The 15,144-nt window shown below is 36.0% G+C and overlaps 1 protein-coding gene across 1 annotated transcript; it reads right to left on the reverse strand.

Moving 5' to 3' along the window:
* Window positions 1-10,465: 10,465 nt before the first annotated feature.
* Window positions 10,466-12,730, reverse strand: LOC142556664 (subtilisin-like protease 4). The gene has a single exon (XM_075668142.1). The coding sequence runs from the start codon at window positions 12,728-12,730 to the stop codon at window positions 10,466-10,468; it is 2,265 nt and encodes a 754-aa protein (XP_075524257.1).
* Between the last annotated feature and the right edge of the window lie 2,414 nt (window positions 12,731-15,144).

Genomic DNA, 15,144 nt, shown 5'->3' on the forward strand with positions numbered 1-15,144 from the left:
GAGTACTTTGGACATTATGATAATTATTACGCTGAGTTGGGAATCATATAGTAATTGTTTAAGATAGAAACAAAAGAATACAAAAAAGTTGTATATTTATTTTTTTCCTGTAAATGGATGTATATAGTACGAATGTACATTTAAGAAAGTAGACATTTATAATATTTATAAAACTAATGTAAATTGCAAACTATAAAAATACATGACATCATGTAGTAAGATTTAAATAAATTATGGAAAAACCTGTGTATATTATGTAAGAATCTATATAAGTTTGGAAGTTGATCATAAGGTTAATGTTAGATAGCGGGATGAAAATGTTGAACAAAAAACTATAGTCTTGAATAATTTTTTTAAATAAATAATATAAAAGTCTTTAAATATTAATAAGGAGAAAAAGATATTAAAGTTTGGTAGATGTGGAAAAAGAAGTTTTTTAAAAGGAGAAAAAATTGATGGAAAAAACAAATGTAAAATAAAATTATGTTATCTAATTAAGTATTTTAATGTTTACTTACGTAAAAAATAAATATGTTACAAAAATTAAGTTATATTTATTGAGCATTTTATATATAACAAAAATTATTGGTAGTTTTTTAGATGCATGGCATTTTTTAAATATGATGATAGGATCGATTGACGTGTCAAGAGTGTTTAGAAGGGGGGTTGAATAAACACTCTCAATTAATATTGGTCTTATCGAATTTTTGAGTTCAGTTTGGTGACAAACTGATTCTCAGAATGTTGTTGGTCAATATCAATCAGTTAAACTGAGGTAGTTGCGGAAGGTAACTGACTGACAGATAGAATACAGAACTGAAATAAAATACACAAGGATTGTTTCTGGATGTTCGGAGAATTCAATTACTCCTACGTCACCCCTTCTATCACAAGGATAGGATTTTCACTAAAAGACTTTGATCCAATACAACACTTGTACAGACCCACTTCAGTTAGGACTTACCCACTGCCTAAATTGAAACTCTTAGTATTACAAAATGATCTCTGTGCGTAACTGATCTTAGCACTATTGAATTAACAAATATTACAGAGTGCTAGTTTGCTCAACTTGTAGCCTTGATTGCTACGAATAAATCAAGTAAGAGTGAGCTGAGATTTTGACAGAGTAATAGCAAGTTTTGAATGATGTATCGTCGCTTCTTCTTTTTCTTCTGCCATATTTATACTCTTCTTTTCCAACAGTAATCTTGAGATAAATTTGAATCTTTGTATCCGTTGGTTTCCACTTGATTATTCCTTCGATATTGTTTGCTTCATTTATTGTAATTCGGCTGTCTTAATTGCTTTGTCCGGAATGCGTCGTTTTAAGTAGTCTTGGTTGTTGTGCGGTGCTCTTGTAATCTGTTATGTCTTCTTTGTTCTTTCCCGAGACATCTTCAGTTGAGAGACTTTGAGGCATTCGGCTGAATGTTTTAACTTATCAGTTCCAACTGATCAATTTACTCTGTATCATTGTATCAGCTGATTTCAGTTGATAAGTTCAGTTGCCGAATTTGCTTGCGCGTATCAGTTGATTCATATTTTGTTAATCGATTGATTCATGTTTTGTCAAACTCCAGAATCTAGTTTCCAACAATTTCCCCTCTTTATGGTGTTTGACAAAACCAAGTGATTTAAGATCGAATAACTGAGCTATTTGTAGATAATAGATTACGCAACTGAATCATAAAATAACTGGATTCCTTGTAGATAACATAAAATCTGAGAATATTATATCAGTTGATTCTAATAATCTGATTAATTCTTCTTCAGCTGCTGTTCTTCCCCCTTTTTGTCAAACAACTCCATTTTGTCTGATACGAGTGATTCAAGTCTTTCTCTCTTTTCTGTGGAGGCCAGGAAGGCTGAGATAGAAGACGAAGTCTTCTATGAAAGTCTGCATTACTGGGAGCGATTGCAGGAGCTTGAGCTCTTATACAACTCTGGGGAGGCCACCACTCCTGAATTGGTGGCAGAACTGAATCAAGTGCGAAAGCACTTGAATATTGCTGTGTGGGTGGACGTCTTCAAGGACGGTCACATGTATCAGCTGATGCTCCGCAAGGAATTGAAGATCCTGAGGCGCATAGCTCATTCTTAGAGCTTTCTCATGACTGCTCCTTCTTCTCTATCTGTTTGGCTGAAATTTTGGATAATTGTTGTGGAGGAGAAGTATGATGATGTAATCCAGACCAACATTTATAAGTAATGAAATATTTATCTGGTTTTAACTCTGTTTTTCTGCAAATGATATATTTCCTCAGCTGTGATATGTAAACAAATGAACTGATGAGAGACTAACTGTCATAAATTGATCATGAACTGGGACTATTTAAACAACTATTAATAGAATTCAAACTGGTGTCAGTTGACAATGAACAACTGATAACTTAAAGTCCTTGGTAAATGTGAAAGACGCATTGATTAACTTGAGACTCTTCAGCTTCTCCAACGTCATTTTCCTATAAATAAGATGATAGTGATAAAAGTGTGATGCAATATCAGTTCAAAAATATTTCAATATGTCTGATTTTGATGCATGCAGCAGCACTCATGTTCATGTTACTGAGCAGTCAACCCCTCGTTTAAAAGATATCAAGAGAAAGATGGAGATATATGTTTTTCAGAAGGTGATGTTAACATGGGAAAAGATTCATGAGTTGAAGAGGGTGAGTGACAGTGGTGCTATTCCTACTCGTGCTCAGGAGGCAAGAGCACTGAAATACCTTGAACGTTTTGAAGTGAGTCATGTTAGGGATTTGGTTGAAGACAAGTGTCTTTTGGAGGCGATGCTATGGAAGGAGTGGCACGTTGTTGATAAGATTTCGAAATCTAGGGCATTTGCTAGAGTTCGAATTTATGAGTTAAATGATTGGGTTAGGGCGTGGCTAGATTCAGTTGATTCCATGATATCTTCTGTAAAATGGGAACGTTGGTATTCTTAATGAAGTGTTATTTTCAATTTATTGTGTTCTTATTTTCTGCATATAATTCTGTTAGTGAAGCAATATTACTAATAATTTCTAAGATAAATCAATTAAACCAAGAATATTTGAAAGTAAGAAAACTTAGCCTCGGGTAATGGTTTTGTGAAGATGTCAGCTGCTTGCTGTTCAGTTGAAATATTTTCTAGTCGAATATCCTTCTTTAACGCATGATCCCTAATGAAGTGATGCCTGACATCCATATGCTTGGTCATTGAGTGAAGAACTGGATTATAAGTGATGGCAATTGTGCTGGTATTATCACAAAATATGGGCGATTCAGTTGATGTTACTCCATAATCCTTCAGTTGTTGCTGAATCCAGATCAGTTGTGCACAACAGCTACCGGCAGCAAGATATTCTGCTTCTGTTGTTGAGGTAGCTATGGATGTCTGCTTCTTGCTGAACCAAGAGATCAGTCTGTCTCCTAAGAACTGACAAGATCCACTTGTACTTTTGCGATCAAGCTTACATCCTGCATAATCTGCGTCTGAATATCCAACTAAATTGAAAGTTGAGTCTTTGGAATACCATAGCCCAACATTTTGCGTGTCCTTAAGATATCTCAGAATTCTTTTAGCAGCTGAGAAATGTGATTGCTTAGGATATGCTTGAAATTTGGCACACATTCAGACAGCAAAAACAATATCAGGTCGACTGGCTGTTAGGTACAACAATGAACCTATTAATCCTCTATATAATGTCACCTCTACTGATATACCCCCTTCGTCAGTATCTAGTTTAACTGATGAGCTCATGGGAGTAGTTGCAGCTGAGCATGATTCCATACCAAATTTCTTTAGCAACTCCTTTGTATATTTTGAATGAATATACCAGTTTCCAGTTGCTTCACTTGCAGTCCAAGAAAAAATGTCAGTTCACCCATCATGCTCATTTCAAACTTTTCCTGCATTAACTTAGCAAACTTTTCGCACAATTTGGGGTTAGTTGACCCAAATATTATATCATCAACATAAATTTGAACTAATAGAATATGATTATTTTTAGTAAATTTGAACAAGGTCTTATCAACTGATCCGACTGTAAAGTCATGGTCAGTTAGGAATTTTGAAAGAGTTTCGTACCAAGCCCTGGGAGCTTGTTTAAGACCATATAATGCTTTGTTCAAATAGTATACATGATCAGGAAGTTTGTGATTTACAAAACCTGGAGGTTGTTCAACATATACTTCTTCTTGTAACTGACCGTTTAGGAATGCACTCTTCACATCCATCTGGTAAACTTTGAAGTTTTTGTGAGATGCATAAGCAAGAAATATTCTGATTGCTTCCAATCTTGCAACTGGAGCATACGTCTCATCGTAGTCAATTCCTTCTTCTTGCCTATATCCTTGTGCTACTAGTCTTGCTTTGTTGCGTATAACTGAACCGTCCTCGTTTAGTTTATTCCTGTACACCCATTTTGTACCTATAATGGTTTTTGAAGTTGGTCTTGGAACTAAGTTCCAGACGTTATTTTGAGTGAACTGATTCAGCTCTTCTTGCATAGCATTTACCCAGTTAGGATCAGCAAGAGCTTCATCAGTTTTCTTTGGTTCTATTTGTGAGACAAAGGCTGAATGAATAAATAAATTTAACATTTGATTGCGAGTTCTTACAGGATCAGATGGATTTCCTATTACCAATTCTGGTGGATGTGATTTTCTCCATCTGTACTCAGCATTCGTTGCATCTGCAACTTCTTCAGTTGGTAACTGAATGCAGTTTTCAGCTTCAGTTGATGCCTCGTCAGCTGATATTTGAATATTATCATTTTCCTTTAATAACTGATTGTCAGCATTGACTTCCTGCTCATTTAATTGATCCAATATCTCTGGTTCTGGTGTTTGAAGGATGTTTTGATTATTATGATTTTCATCTTTGTCATCATCTTCCAAACTGATATCTGAAAATCGATCAGCTAGCTCAACTTGATCAGTTAGTGCAGTTTCATCAAAATCAACATGCGCAGATTCTTCAACATTTAAAGTTTTCTTATTAAAGACTCTATAAGCTATACTAACTGATGAATATCCAAGGAATATTCCTTCTGCAGATTTGGCATCGAATGCTTTTAAGTAATTTTTACTATTATCATGAATAAAACATCTACAGCCGAATATTTTGAAATAAGTGATTATACTTTTTCTTCCATGCCAGATCTCATATGGTGTTTTCATATGATTCTTATTAATCATTGATATGTTCTGAGTATAACATGCAGTGTTTACTGCCTCTGCCCAAAATCTTTGAGAAATACCAGAATCAGCAAGCATTGTTCTAGCAGCTTCTTTAAGGGTTCGATTTCTTCTCTCAGCTAAACCGTTTTGCTGAGGGGTTCTTGCCGCTGAGAGCTCATGCTTGATTCCAGCATTTTCTAGAAAGCTTGAAAGTGTTTGATTGATGAATTCAGTTCTTCGATCAGATCTGATTCGATCAATCCCAACTGATTTTTCATTTAAAAGTCTTTTAAAGAGTTTAATCAGTTGTGCAGCCGTATGGTCTTTGGATTTGAGAAAGATAACCCAAGTAAATCTTGAAAAATCATCTACGACCACCAAGGTGTATTTCATTCCCCCTAAGCTCATGACTAGTATTGGACCGAAGAGATCCATGTGCTAGTTCTAAGCATCGGGATGAAGACTTACAGCCCTTGTTTTTGAAAGAAGATCGTACTTGTTTTCCATACTGACATGCTGAGCAAAGTTTTTCTTTTGAAAAATTTATTTTGGGCAAACCAGTTACAAGTTCATGTTTATTCAGATAGGCAATGGATTTAAAGTTTAAATGATTTAACATTTTATGCCACAACCAGTTTTGAGATGATTTTGAAGCAATAAAGCAGACTGGTGCATGAGGCTGTTCATTCCAACTGACTTTATATGTGTTTCCACATCGTTTGCCAGTTAGTATGATTTCATCAGTTGATGTTTTAACTGAGCATGAGTTTTTATCAAATTGTACCGAGAATCCATTGTCGCATAACTGACTGATGCTGATCAAGTTATACTTCAGATCTCTGCTAATAAAACATCTTTAATAGTAAGTTACCATGGATAAGCTTACCCTTACCCACGGTTTTACCTTTGGAATTATCTCCGAAACTGATGTTTGGACCACTATATTTGGTCAGTTGAGATAGCATACTTGCATCTCCTGTCATATGTCGTGAGCAACCGCTGTCCAAATACCATATTGAATTTTTATCTGTACCTGTTACCTGCAAGCACACACATAATATGATTTGGTACCCATATCTATTTGGGTCCAAAACTTATTAGTCCCTTTGGAACCCATACTTGGATTAGTCTAACTGACTTTTCAGTAGCTGTATTCCAAATGGTTTTTCTTGGCTTTTGTGTGCTTGGTGAGTAGTGTACAGTTGATACAGTATGTGTTTTAGTCTTATTCAACTGATTGTTCAATCTATATCTCTTCTGAACTGGCTTGCAGTTATAGTAATTGACATAGACATTCGAATAGTTTTTGTGAAATCTTTTTGATGACCCGCTTTGTGAATCAGTTGAAAGCTTTTGGCTATAGCTAATCTCATATCTTCTAGCCTTGTTCAACTTCTCAGTAGGTTGTTCAATCAGTTTACTGAGCTCAATTTGTTCTTGTACCACTGCTGATTTGACAAAGTGAATGTACTTCCCTTTGTTCATTGTCAGCTTTGGTTGAGTATCATTTGAAAACGTTTCTCCTTGATTACTGAACCCTAAACCAGTTTTATCAGAAACTGATTTTTGTGAATTCTGCATCTCATTCAGTGCAGTAGACGACTTATTCCAAGATTGAATGAGCTCAGTCTGTTTTGAATTTTCAAGGATCAATTTCTGGATCAGTGACTGATCTTTCTTTCTCTCTGCTTTTAACTCAGCAATTTCCCTTTTTAGACTCAACCCATCAACTGATTCATCAGTTTTGGTTTTATTGTCCATGGGATCATTTTGCTTTGACTTTATTTCCCCAAATGATGATGCAAGTTTCTGGTACTCATTTACCATTTCATGCAATGTTAAAATGAGTTCTTCTCGTGTAAAATCAGTTGAACTAAAATCAAATACCTGTTGACTTGTAGATTCTGCTTCTGTATCATTGGCCATTAGACATTTGACTTCCTCTTCATCACTTGAGCTATATGAGCTTTCTGGTTCTGATTCGTCACTATCAGTTTCTGCCCATTTGGATTTGTTCTCTTTTGTCCTTTTTAGGTTTAGGACAGTCAGCAATATAATGACCTGTTTTGCCACAATTGTAGCAAGCATTTATTTCTTCTTTGGAATTGTTTTTCTGGTATTACTTCTGAAAGTTTCCTTGGTTCTTTCTCATGAACCTCCCAAACTTTTTGATGAATAATGACATAGCATCATTGCTTAACTGATCGGCAGATTTCTCGACTGAACTGGTTGATTCAGTTCTTATAGCTGCTAGAGCAGTTGTAGCTGTAGGAGTAAATGGTTCTCCTTCTCTGCTCTGCAATTCAAATTCATAAGCCTTTAAATCAGCAAATAGTTCATGAAGTTCGATCTGATTCAAGTCTTTAGATTCTCTCATAGCCATATTTTTGACATCCCATTCCTTTGGAAGACCTCTCATCACTTTTAGTGCAACCTCTTTGTTAGTATACACCTTTTCGAGTGCATTTAATTCATTTACAATAATGTTCACCCTTTCATCATACTCATTCATTGATTCTCCAACCTTCATTTTGATATTGTCAAATTTCTGAACAGCAACAGAGAGTTTATTTTCTTTTGTTTGGTCATTTCCTTCATATAACTGAATCAAATTTTCCCAAATTTCTTTTGCTGTTTTGCACATCTTTATTTTGTTGAATGTTGCTTTGTCCAGTGTTTTGTATAGAGTATCTTTGGCCACATTGTCAAGATTGGCTTTTCTTTTGTCCTCAGTTGTCCACTCTTCTCTGGGCTTTTGAATTCTCTGTGGTGCCCCTTCAGTTATGGCAATTGCTGTATTTGCTTTTAGAATCTTCATGGGTCCGTCTGTTATGACATACCACATGTCATCATCTTGTGCAGCTAAGTGAGCCTGCATTCTGATTTTTCAGTCATCGAAATCTTCTCTTGAGAACATAGGAATTTTATTGAATGAAGTCATGCTAGCAGATTTATAGATCAGAAGTATTCAAGAACAAGATTCAACCGCTCTGATACCACTTGATAGGATCGATTGACGTGTCAAGAGTGTTTAGAAAGGGGGGTTGAATAAACACTCTCAATTAATATTGGTCTTATCGAATTTTTGAGTTCAGTTTGGTGACAAACTGATTCTCAGAATGTTGTTGGTCAATATCAATCAGTTAAACTGAGGTAGTTGCGGAAGGTAACTGACTGACAGATAGAATACAGAACTGAAATAAAATACACAAGGATTGTTTCTGGATGTTCGGAGAATTCAATTACTCCTACGTCACCCCTTCTATCACAAGGATAGGATTTTCACTAAAAGACTTTGATCCAATACAACACTTGTACAGACCCACTTCAGTTAGGACTTACCCACTGCCTAAATTGAAACTCTTAGTATTACAAAATGATCTCTGTGCGTAACTGATCTTAGCACTATTGAATTAACAAATATTACAGAGTGCTAGTTTGCTCAACTTGTAGCCTTGATTGCTACGAATAAATCAAGTAAGAGTGAGCTGAGATTTTGACAGAGTAATAGCAAGTTTCGAATGATGTATCGTCGCTTCTTCTTTTTCTTCTGCCATATTTATACTCTTCTTTTCCAACGGTAATCTTGAGATAAATTTGAATCTTTGTATCCGTTGGTTTCCACTTGATTATTCTTTCGATATTGTTTGCTTCATTTATTGTAATTCGGCGTCTTAATTGCTTTGTCCGGAATGCGTCGTTTTAAGTAGTCTTGGTTGTTGTGCGGTGCTCTTGTAATCTGTTATGTCTTCTTTGTTCTTTCCCGAGACATCTTCAGTTGAGAGACTTTGAGGCATTCGGCTGAATGTTTTAACTGATCAGTTCCAACTGATCAGTTTACTCTGTATCATTGTATCAGCTGATTTCAGTTGATAAGTTCAGTTGCCGAATTTGCTTGCGCGTATCAGTTGATTTATATTTTGTTAATCGATTGATTCATGTTTTGTCAAACTCCAGAATCTAGTTTCCAACATATGATATAAAAAAATATAAGATAATGAGATGCAAACTTGTGAGGAGGTAATTCAGTAACTATGTTGTATTTGTTTTTTTTTTTAGTTTAATTTTTAAAAAAAATCTAGAATTTTGGTAACTTTGATAAGACCGAATTGTAAGAGCACCCACATTGGGTGTTAAAGACGCCCACTCACATTGGAGAGAGTGTGGGGCGAAACTTAACGACGGTTTGGTAAAAACCGTCGCTATTTGCGACGGATTTTCAAAACCCGTCGCTGAACGCGGGCCCCATGCACGTGATTAATTTTTTTTATTTAATGTTATTTAATGTAACTCTCCGATCAATTAGTATTTTACATCTTCTCTTGAGTTTAATTTATTTTCTAATATTTTTATGCAAGTGTTATTTATTATTATATGTTGTACCGTTTTATTTTAGGTTTATAATAAATTTTAAATTTTAATTAAATGACACTCATAAAATTAAATTATTTTACGTACTGAATATATAAAAACAAATTATTATTAATATAAAATAATAATAATTTAAATTTCTTAAAAAATTTGAAATTGAATTTATTTAATATAAAATAAGAGTAAGATGAATGAGTGGATAGCGGGACCTACAAATAATGAGTGTGAATGTTAAAATGAATGTGGGAGAATAGATGTGTTAATGTAATATGTATGTGGCATGTGGACCCCACGATTTTTGATGAGGTGGTGGGTGTTATAACACCCACCAATTCGGGTGCCCTAAGGAAGCCTGACACTAGTTTTGATTTCGTAAATCGATCTCAGTAAAATTTGGGAAATTGTTTTTTTTATCCGGTATGTTTTTTTTTATCCAGTATGTTTGTAATTTTGTTTATTTATATTGTCAACTTTTAGTTTTTGTCAAATTTTTTAAATTTTAGTCATTTTTCCTGATATGTTGCAGTGTTAATGTGGTGTTGACATATTTAATGTCACAACATTAATAATCTCGATTAAAATGACTAAAATTACCGAAAGTTAAGAAGATATGAGACGAAAAGTTAAATTTGATAAGAAAGAACCTAATAATCATTATAAATATTTATAAGGGAAAAAATATTCAAAATCCATTTGTAATTTCGATTTTGTTCAGTTTTTAGGTATAGTGAAAGAATTGTTCAAAAGAGTCATTCAATGCTGATCACAATTCATAACATAGAACTTTACTTCACATAAGAGTGATTCAGTTGCCAACACCCTCCTGATGCAGTGGCCTAGATTTTTCCGACAAGTAAGTGACATTAGTTCGATTAACCAACGTTAAAACAAAAATCTCACTCCTATGGTAATAGAGGGGGGAAATTGTGATTCAGTTGAACCTTACCGATACAACACTCCTGACTGAATATTTTGCGGAAACCCACAACAGATAACCTTGTGAAAATGTATTTGTGATGTTACTTGTGCGGCTAAACGTCACAGAGTACGATTCTTTTTGATTCGACTCCGTGAAGAACATTTTATCAGGCTTCACACTAATGCTAACTCCTTTCGGGGCAACAATCTTGAGACTGTAATTTGAACATGGTTCACCAACATTTGTCACGGTCCGGGTAAATGTTTGTGATGGCTTCCCGAACGTGACGGCAAATGAGGGATAGTTAAGCTGTCCTTCAAGAATTTTCGTCGTGCAATGGACCCGTTTGTGTGCGATGATCCCTACTTGCTCCTCTGTGTAGCCCAATCCACACAAGTAGGGGATGTAATCCTCGGTTTCAATGTCGTATATCAGCCCCGGTTTGTTTGCTTTAGATGGGTTGACATGCCCTGCACCCGTGGCGAAAATGCCCGCTGGGGTGAGTGTTTCATCTAAAATTGGTTCGCCTTTGAGATTCACTAGATCAGCTGAGGTCATAATAGCCGATTTTATGGCTGCCGGAGACCAATAAGGGTGCACGCTTTTGAGCAAACCAGCTACCCCACTGAGGTGAGGACATGACATAGACGTGCCCGATTCGATATTAAATGTCAGTTCCGTGTTCGTGTCTTCATCCAGCGGAAATGGCCATGCTGCTAAAATGTTCACTCCAGGTCCAATAATGTCCGGTTTCAGAATCCCTGGTGTTGCCAAACTAGGCCCTCTCGAGGAGAAAGAAGCCACAGCTGGAGCCAATAGGTCTCCAATAATGGTACCTTTGAACAAAATTGTTGCTAATGGAGCTTCGGTTGAGTTTATGTACTCTTTAATTTTAAGCCCCGATGTGTATGGTACGTGAGCTGCAGGTAAGACATGAGCATCTGCTGACGTGCTGAATCCATCAGTTTGTGAGTTGGCAAGTATCATTGCCGCTCCCCCGGCATCTTTTACCTCTTGACCTTTTGCTAATCTTGCTATTCCTCCTCCTCTGTCACACAAGACAACTTTTCCTTTAACATCGACTCCAGATAACGACCCATTCGCACAGAATGCTGAATCTTGATTTCCATTGGATCCAGCATAAACAAGGGGTAGCAGCGTTGGAGGGAAATCTTTAGGCTGGAAAACAGATTCGCCATCAAATTCTTGACCGTCTCCTAGTTTTGCTGTGGACCTAATGCTTCTATCAATGGTGCTGGCACCGACAGTGAGAATCCATGGAGCCTCGTTCGTTATTGTTTCCTTTATCGGGCCTGAGTTTCCGCCAGAACAACTGACGAAAATGCTCTTCTCAACTGCAGCAAATGATGCTATTGCGATATTGTCTTTGAAAAATGGGGTTGAATCTTCACCAAGGGAAATGGAAAGAACGTCTACACCATCTTCAATCGCAGAATCCAACCCAGCTAGTATATCACTTTCGGGGCAGTCAGGTCCAAAACAAACTTTATATATGGCTAAATGTGCTTTTGGTGCAACCCCAACCGCTGTGCCATAAGCATTGCCTAGCACACTAGCATTTTTCACCATTCCACCAGCAGCTGTGCTAGCCGTATGCGTTCCATGCCCATCATCATCGAGGGGCGTATCCACAATAGTTTTCGAGGCATTGGATGCCACGTTAAATGATCTTGCCCCAATAAGCTTGTTGTTGCACACAGTTGCCTCAAATTCACACTTACCCTTCCATTTAGCAGGTGGAGGCGGCATGCCTTCACTGCTAAATGAAGGATGACTCGGGAGTATCCCTGTGTCAAGAACTCCGATAATGATCCCCTTGCCAAAATGTGATTGCTTCCAAAATCCTGTTTCTTGGTATAATCCAAGAAACTTGGGAGAATGTGTTGTTAGAGGATGTAGAATCCTTTCTGGACTTGCTGAAAGGAATCCATCTTTCTCCTTCATGGACTCGAGTTCTTCAGCAGTAAGTCTCGCTGAGAAACCGCTGATCACATTCTGGTACGAGTACAGCAGTTTCTTGCGTTGCTCGCCAGGTGAATCGCTAGTGATTGTAACAGGCAGAAAAGACTCGTGATAGGCTCTCGTGTCATCGGATATGGTAGAGACTACACGGCCCTCGGGTTTCTTCACGTGCACAATGTATGTCATGAGCTCACTTTTTTCGACCCTGGCGGGGAATTCATTGCCGAATGTTGAATCAGGGAAAATAATAAAAACTGAAATGAGAGCCAATAAAGTTACTGCAGGCATAGCCATAATCAAAAGCTGAAGCCTGGTTTTGGCTCTTCAAAATTTCCCTCCAGGGTATTTATAGAGCGTCTATATTCGGGCCTTCAGAAGAAATTGCCGGCAGCAAATATAATGTTAAAAGAAATTTTAACGTACGTATCCGAACTGATGCTAGATTCTTTCCAGGCGGCAAGCAAATGTATGCTACCACAGATATATGAATGTGATGGTTCCATGCTACAAAATATGGGAAATGTAAAAATAGAAACTTTTAAGAAAATATGTTCATAAATTATTAACTTTTGTGAATAACTGAAATTGGTAAGATCAATTTAGAGTAACAATGGCAAGATTCCACTTGAGAGAAAGAAGACAAATGAAATAAATTAAGCTGAGGCGGCATGACTTGGTCTTAGTATTAGAACTTTGCAAATCAGTCTCACTCATGAATGTGTAGTAAACCAGTGTAAGTTACCACCCAACTAAAAAATGGAGAGAGTCCTCTCAGAACTATTCGAATTAGTGAAGTACGTAGACGACTGATCAATTTTTATATTTTCGATTCTTCCTACCAATTAATATTTTCTCAGTCGAACATGTAGCACAATATTTCTCAATATGGTTTATCTATCTATCTTGAATTGTAGAAGGGCTAAAGTTATGAAGCACTAATTAGTTAAAATTAAATAAGTATGTTGAATAGATTCGAGATAACATTAATTAATTACTGCTCTAACTTCTGCAGCTTATGATAATATTTTCATATTTGAAAAATTTTGGTTGAAAATATGCATTAATTACGAAACTTTGACGACCAAAAAAATTCAGAATAGTAATGAAGTTTAAGTAATGTGATTAGAAAATTTAGACGAAAACCATTAACTGATATTTGTTTCAATGACTAATGTAAATATATTAAACGTAGCTAGAGAGTTGCTAGGTTAAAGTGTAAAATATGGGTAACATTACCCATGCAAAACATGTTACATTCAATTTTCCCCTATGTATCGATTCATTTAGGAGACAAGATAAGAAACCAAAGATTGAGGGAGAAAATGTAAAAACTCCGCCGCTAAACGAAGGATGACTCGGGAGTATCCCTGTGTCAAGAACGTGACTGTTTCAAAAATCCTTGTTCATGGTGTAATCCAAGAAACTTGGGAAATGTGTTGTTAGAGCATGTAGAATCCTTTGGGGACTTGCCGAAAGGAACCCATCTTTCTTCTTCATGAACTCAAGTTCGCTGAGAAACCACTGATCACTTTCTGGTATGAGTACACAGCAGTTTCTTGCGGTGCTCCCCAGGCCCAGGCCTGCGCCCACGCCACCGCACAATAGACTTTATAGCAACTATTTTGTATCAATTCTCAGTCTACGAAAATGATTAACTCAAATTGTTATTGAATTTCATTGTAACATCTTATAAATCAATTGAAACTTTCATTTTCAACTAAGATGAGATAATGATGATATACGCACCAGTGCCCCAAGGGTATATAAAATTATAGGAGGGAATGCATCTTTATTTTTCTTTTTTTGTCATATAATGATGATTCAATTTGCCCACATGATGTATCGATTTATGAGTAGATCTCTTGTGAGACGGTCTCACAAATCTTTATCTGTGAGACGGGTTAGCCCTACCGATATTCACAATAAAAAGTAATACTCTTAGCGTAAAAGTAATAATTTTTCATTGATGACTCAAATAAGATATATGTCTCACAAAATACGACTCGTAAGACCGTCTCACAGAAGTTTTTGTCCATCAATCATATTTCAGTTTTTTATATTAATTAATTATTGAAAAAAACAAAATTGTCATTTACAACTTATCCCAAAAGTTAATCTTTATACCATTGACACACACGAAAAAGATAAAATTAAGTTTATAATGAAATGTAGATGAGTTCTATAGCAATTTAGGTAAATTATTTTCGTAAAATGAGATAAATACAAAGTAGTTGATAAAAAGGTTTATTATGTCGTCGCATAAGCGCGAACCTGAGCACGGAACGTGACATAATTAATCAAACCAAACATAATATCTTACTCAATATTTTAATAATCATAACATTATTTATTCTATTGAATCTCATCAATCCAGTTAAACATCGTCGGATATGAGACCTCATTACCATGAGAATAAACTAGGGGTGTAAACAAATTGATCCAATTTGCGAATTTTTGAGTCGACTCGAAAAATATTTGATTCGTATTCGAGCTTTTCAAAGCTCGAATTCAAGCCAAATTCGAACATGTTTGAACTTTTTTCTAACTGAACTCAAGCGTAAATATTTTGTTTGACTAATAGTTCAAATAGTTTGGTTCGAATCTTTCGAAATGAACTTGAACTTGAACTTGAGCTTTAATTCGAACCAAATTCGAGTCAAAATTTTTAAAATTTTCGAATTTCTAATCGAGCTCGGATTCAAATAAAC

Source organism: Primulina tabacum, chromosome 9, assembly GCF_025594145.1.
Source record: "Primulina tabacum isolate GXHZ01 chromosome 9, ASM2559414v2, whole genome shotgun sequence".
NCBI lineage: Eukaryota > Viridiplantae > Streptophyta > Magnoliopsida > Lamiales > Gesneriaceae > Primulina > Primulina tabacum.

Bases quoted from the DNA above. Each gene is read 5' to 3' on its own strand.
- LOC142556664 (XM_075668142.1), bottom strand. From the start codon at position 12,730: ATGGCTATGCCTGCAGTAACTTTATTGGCTCTCATTTCAGTTTTTATT.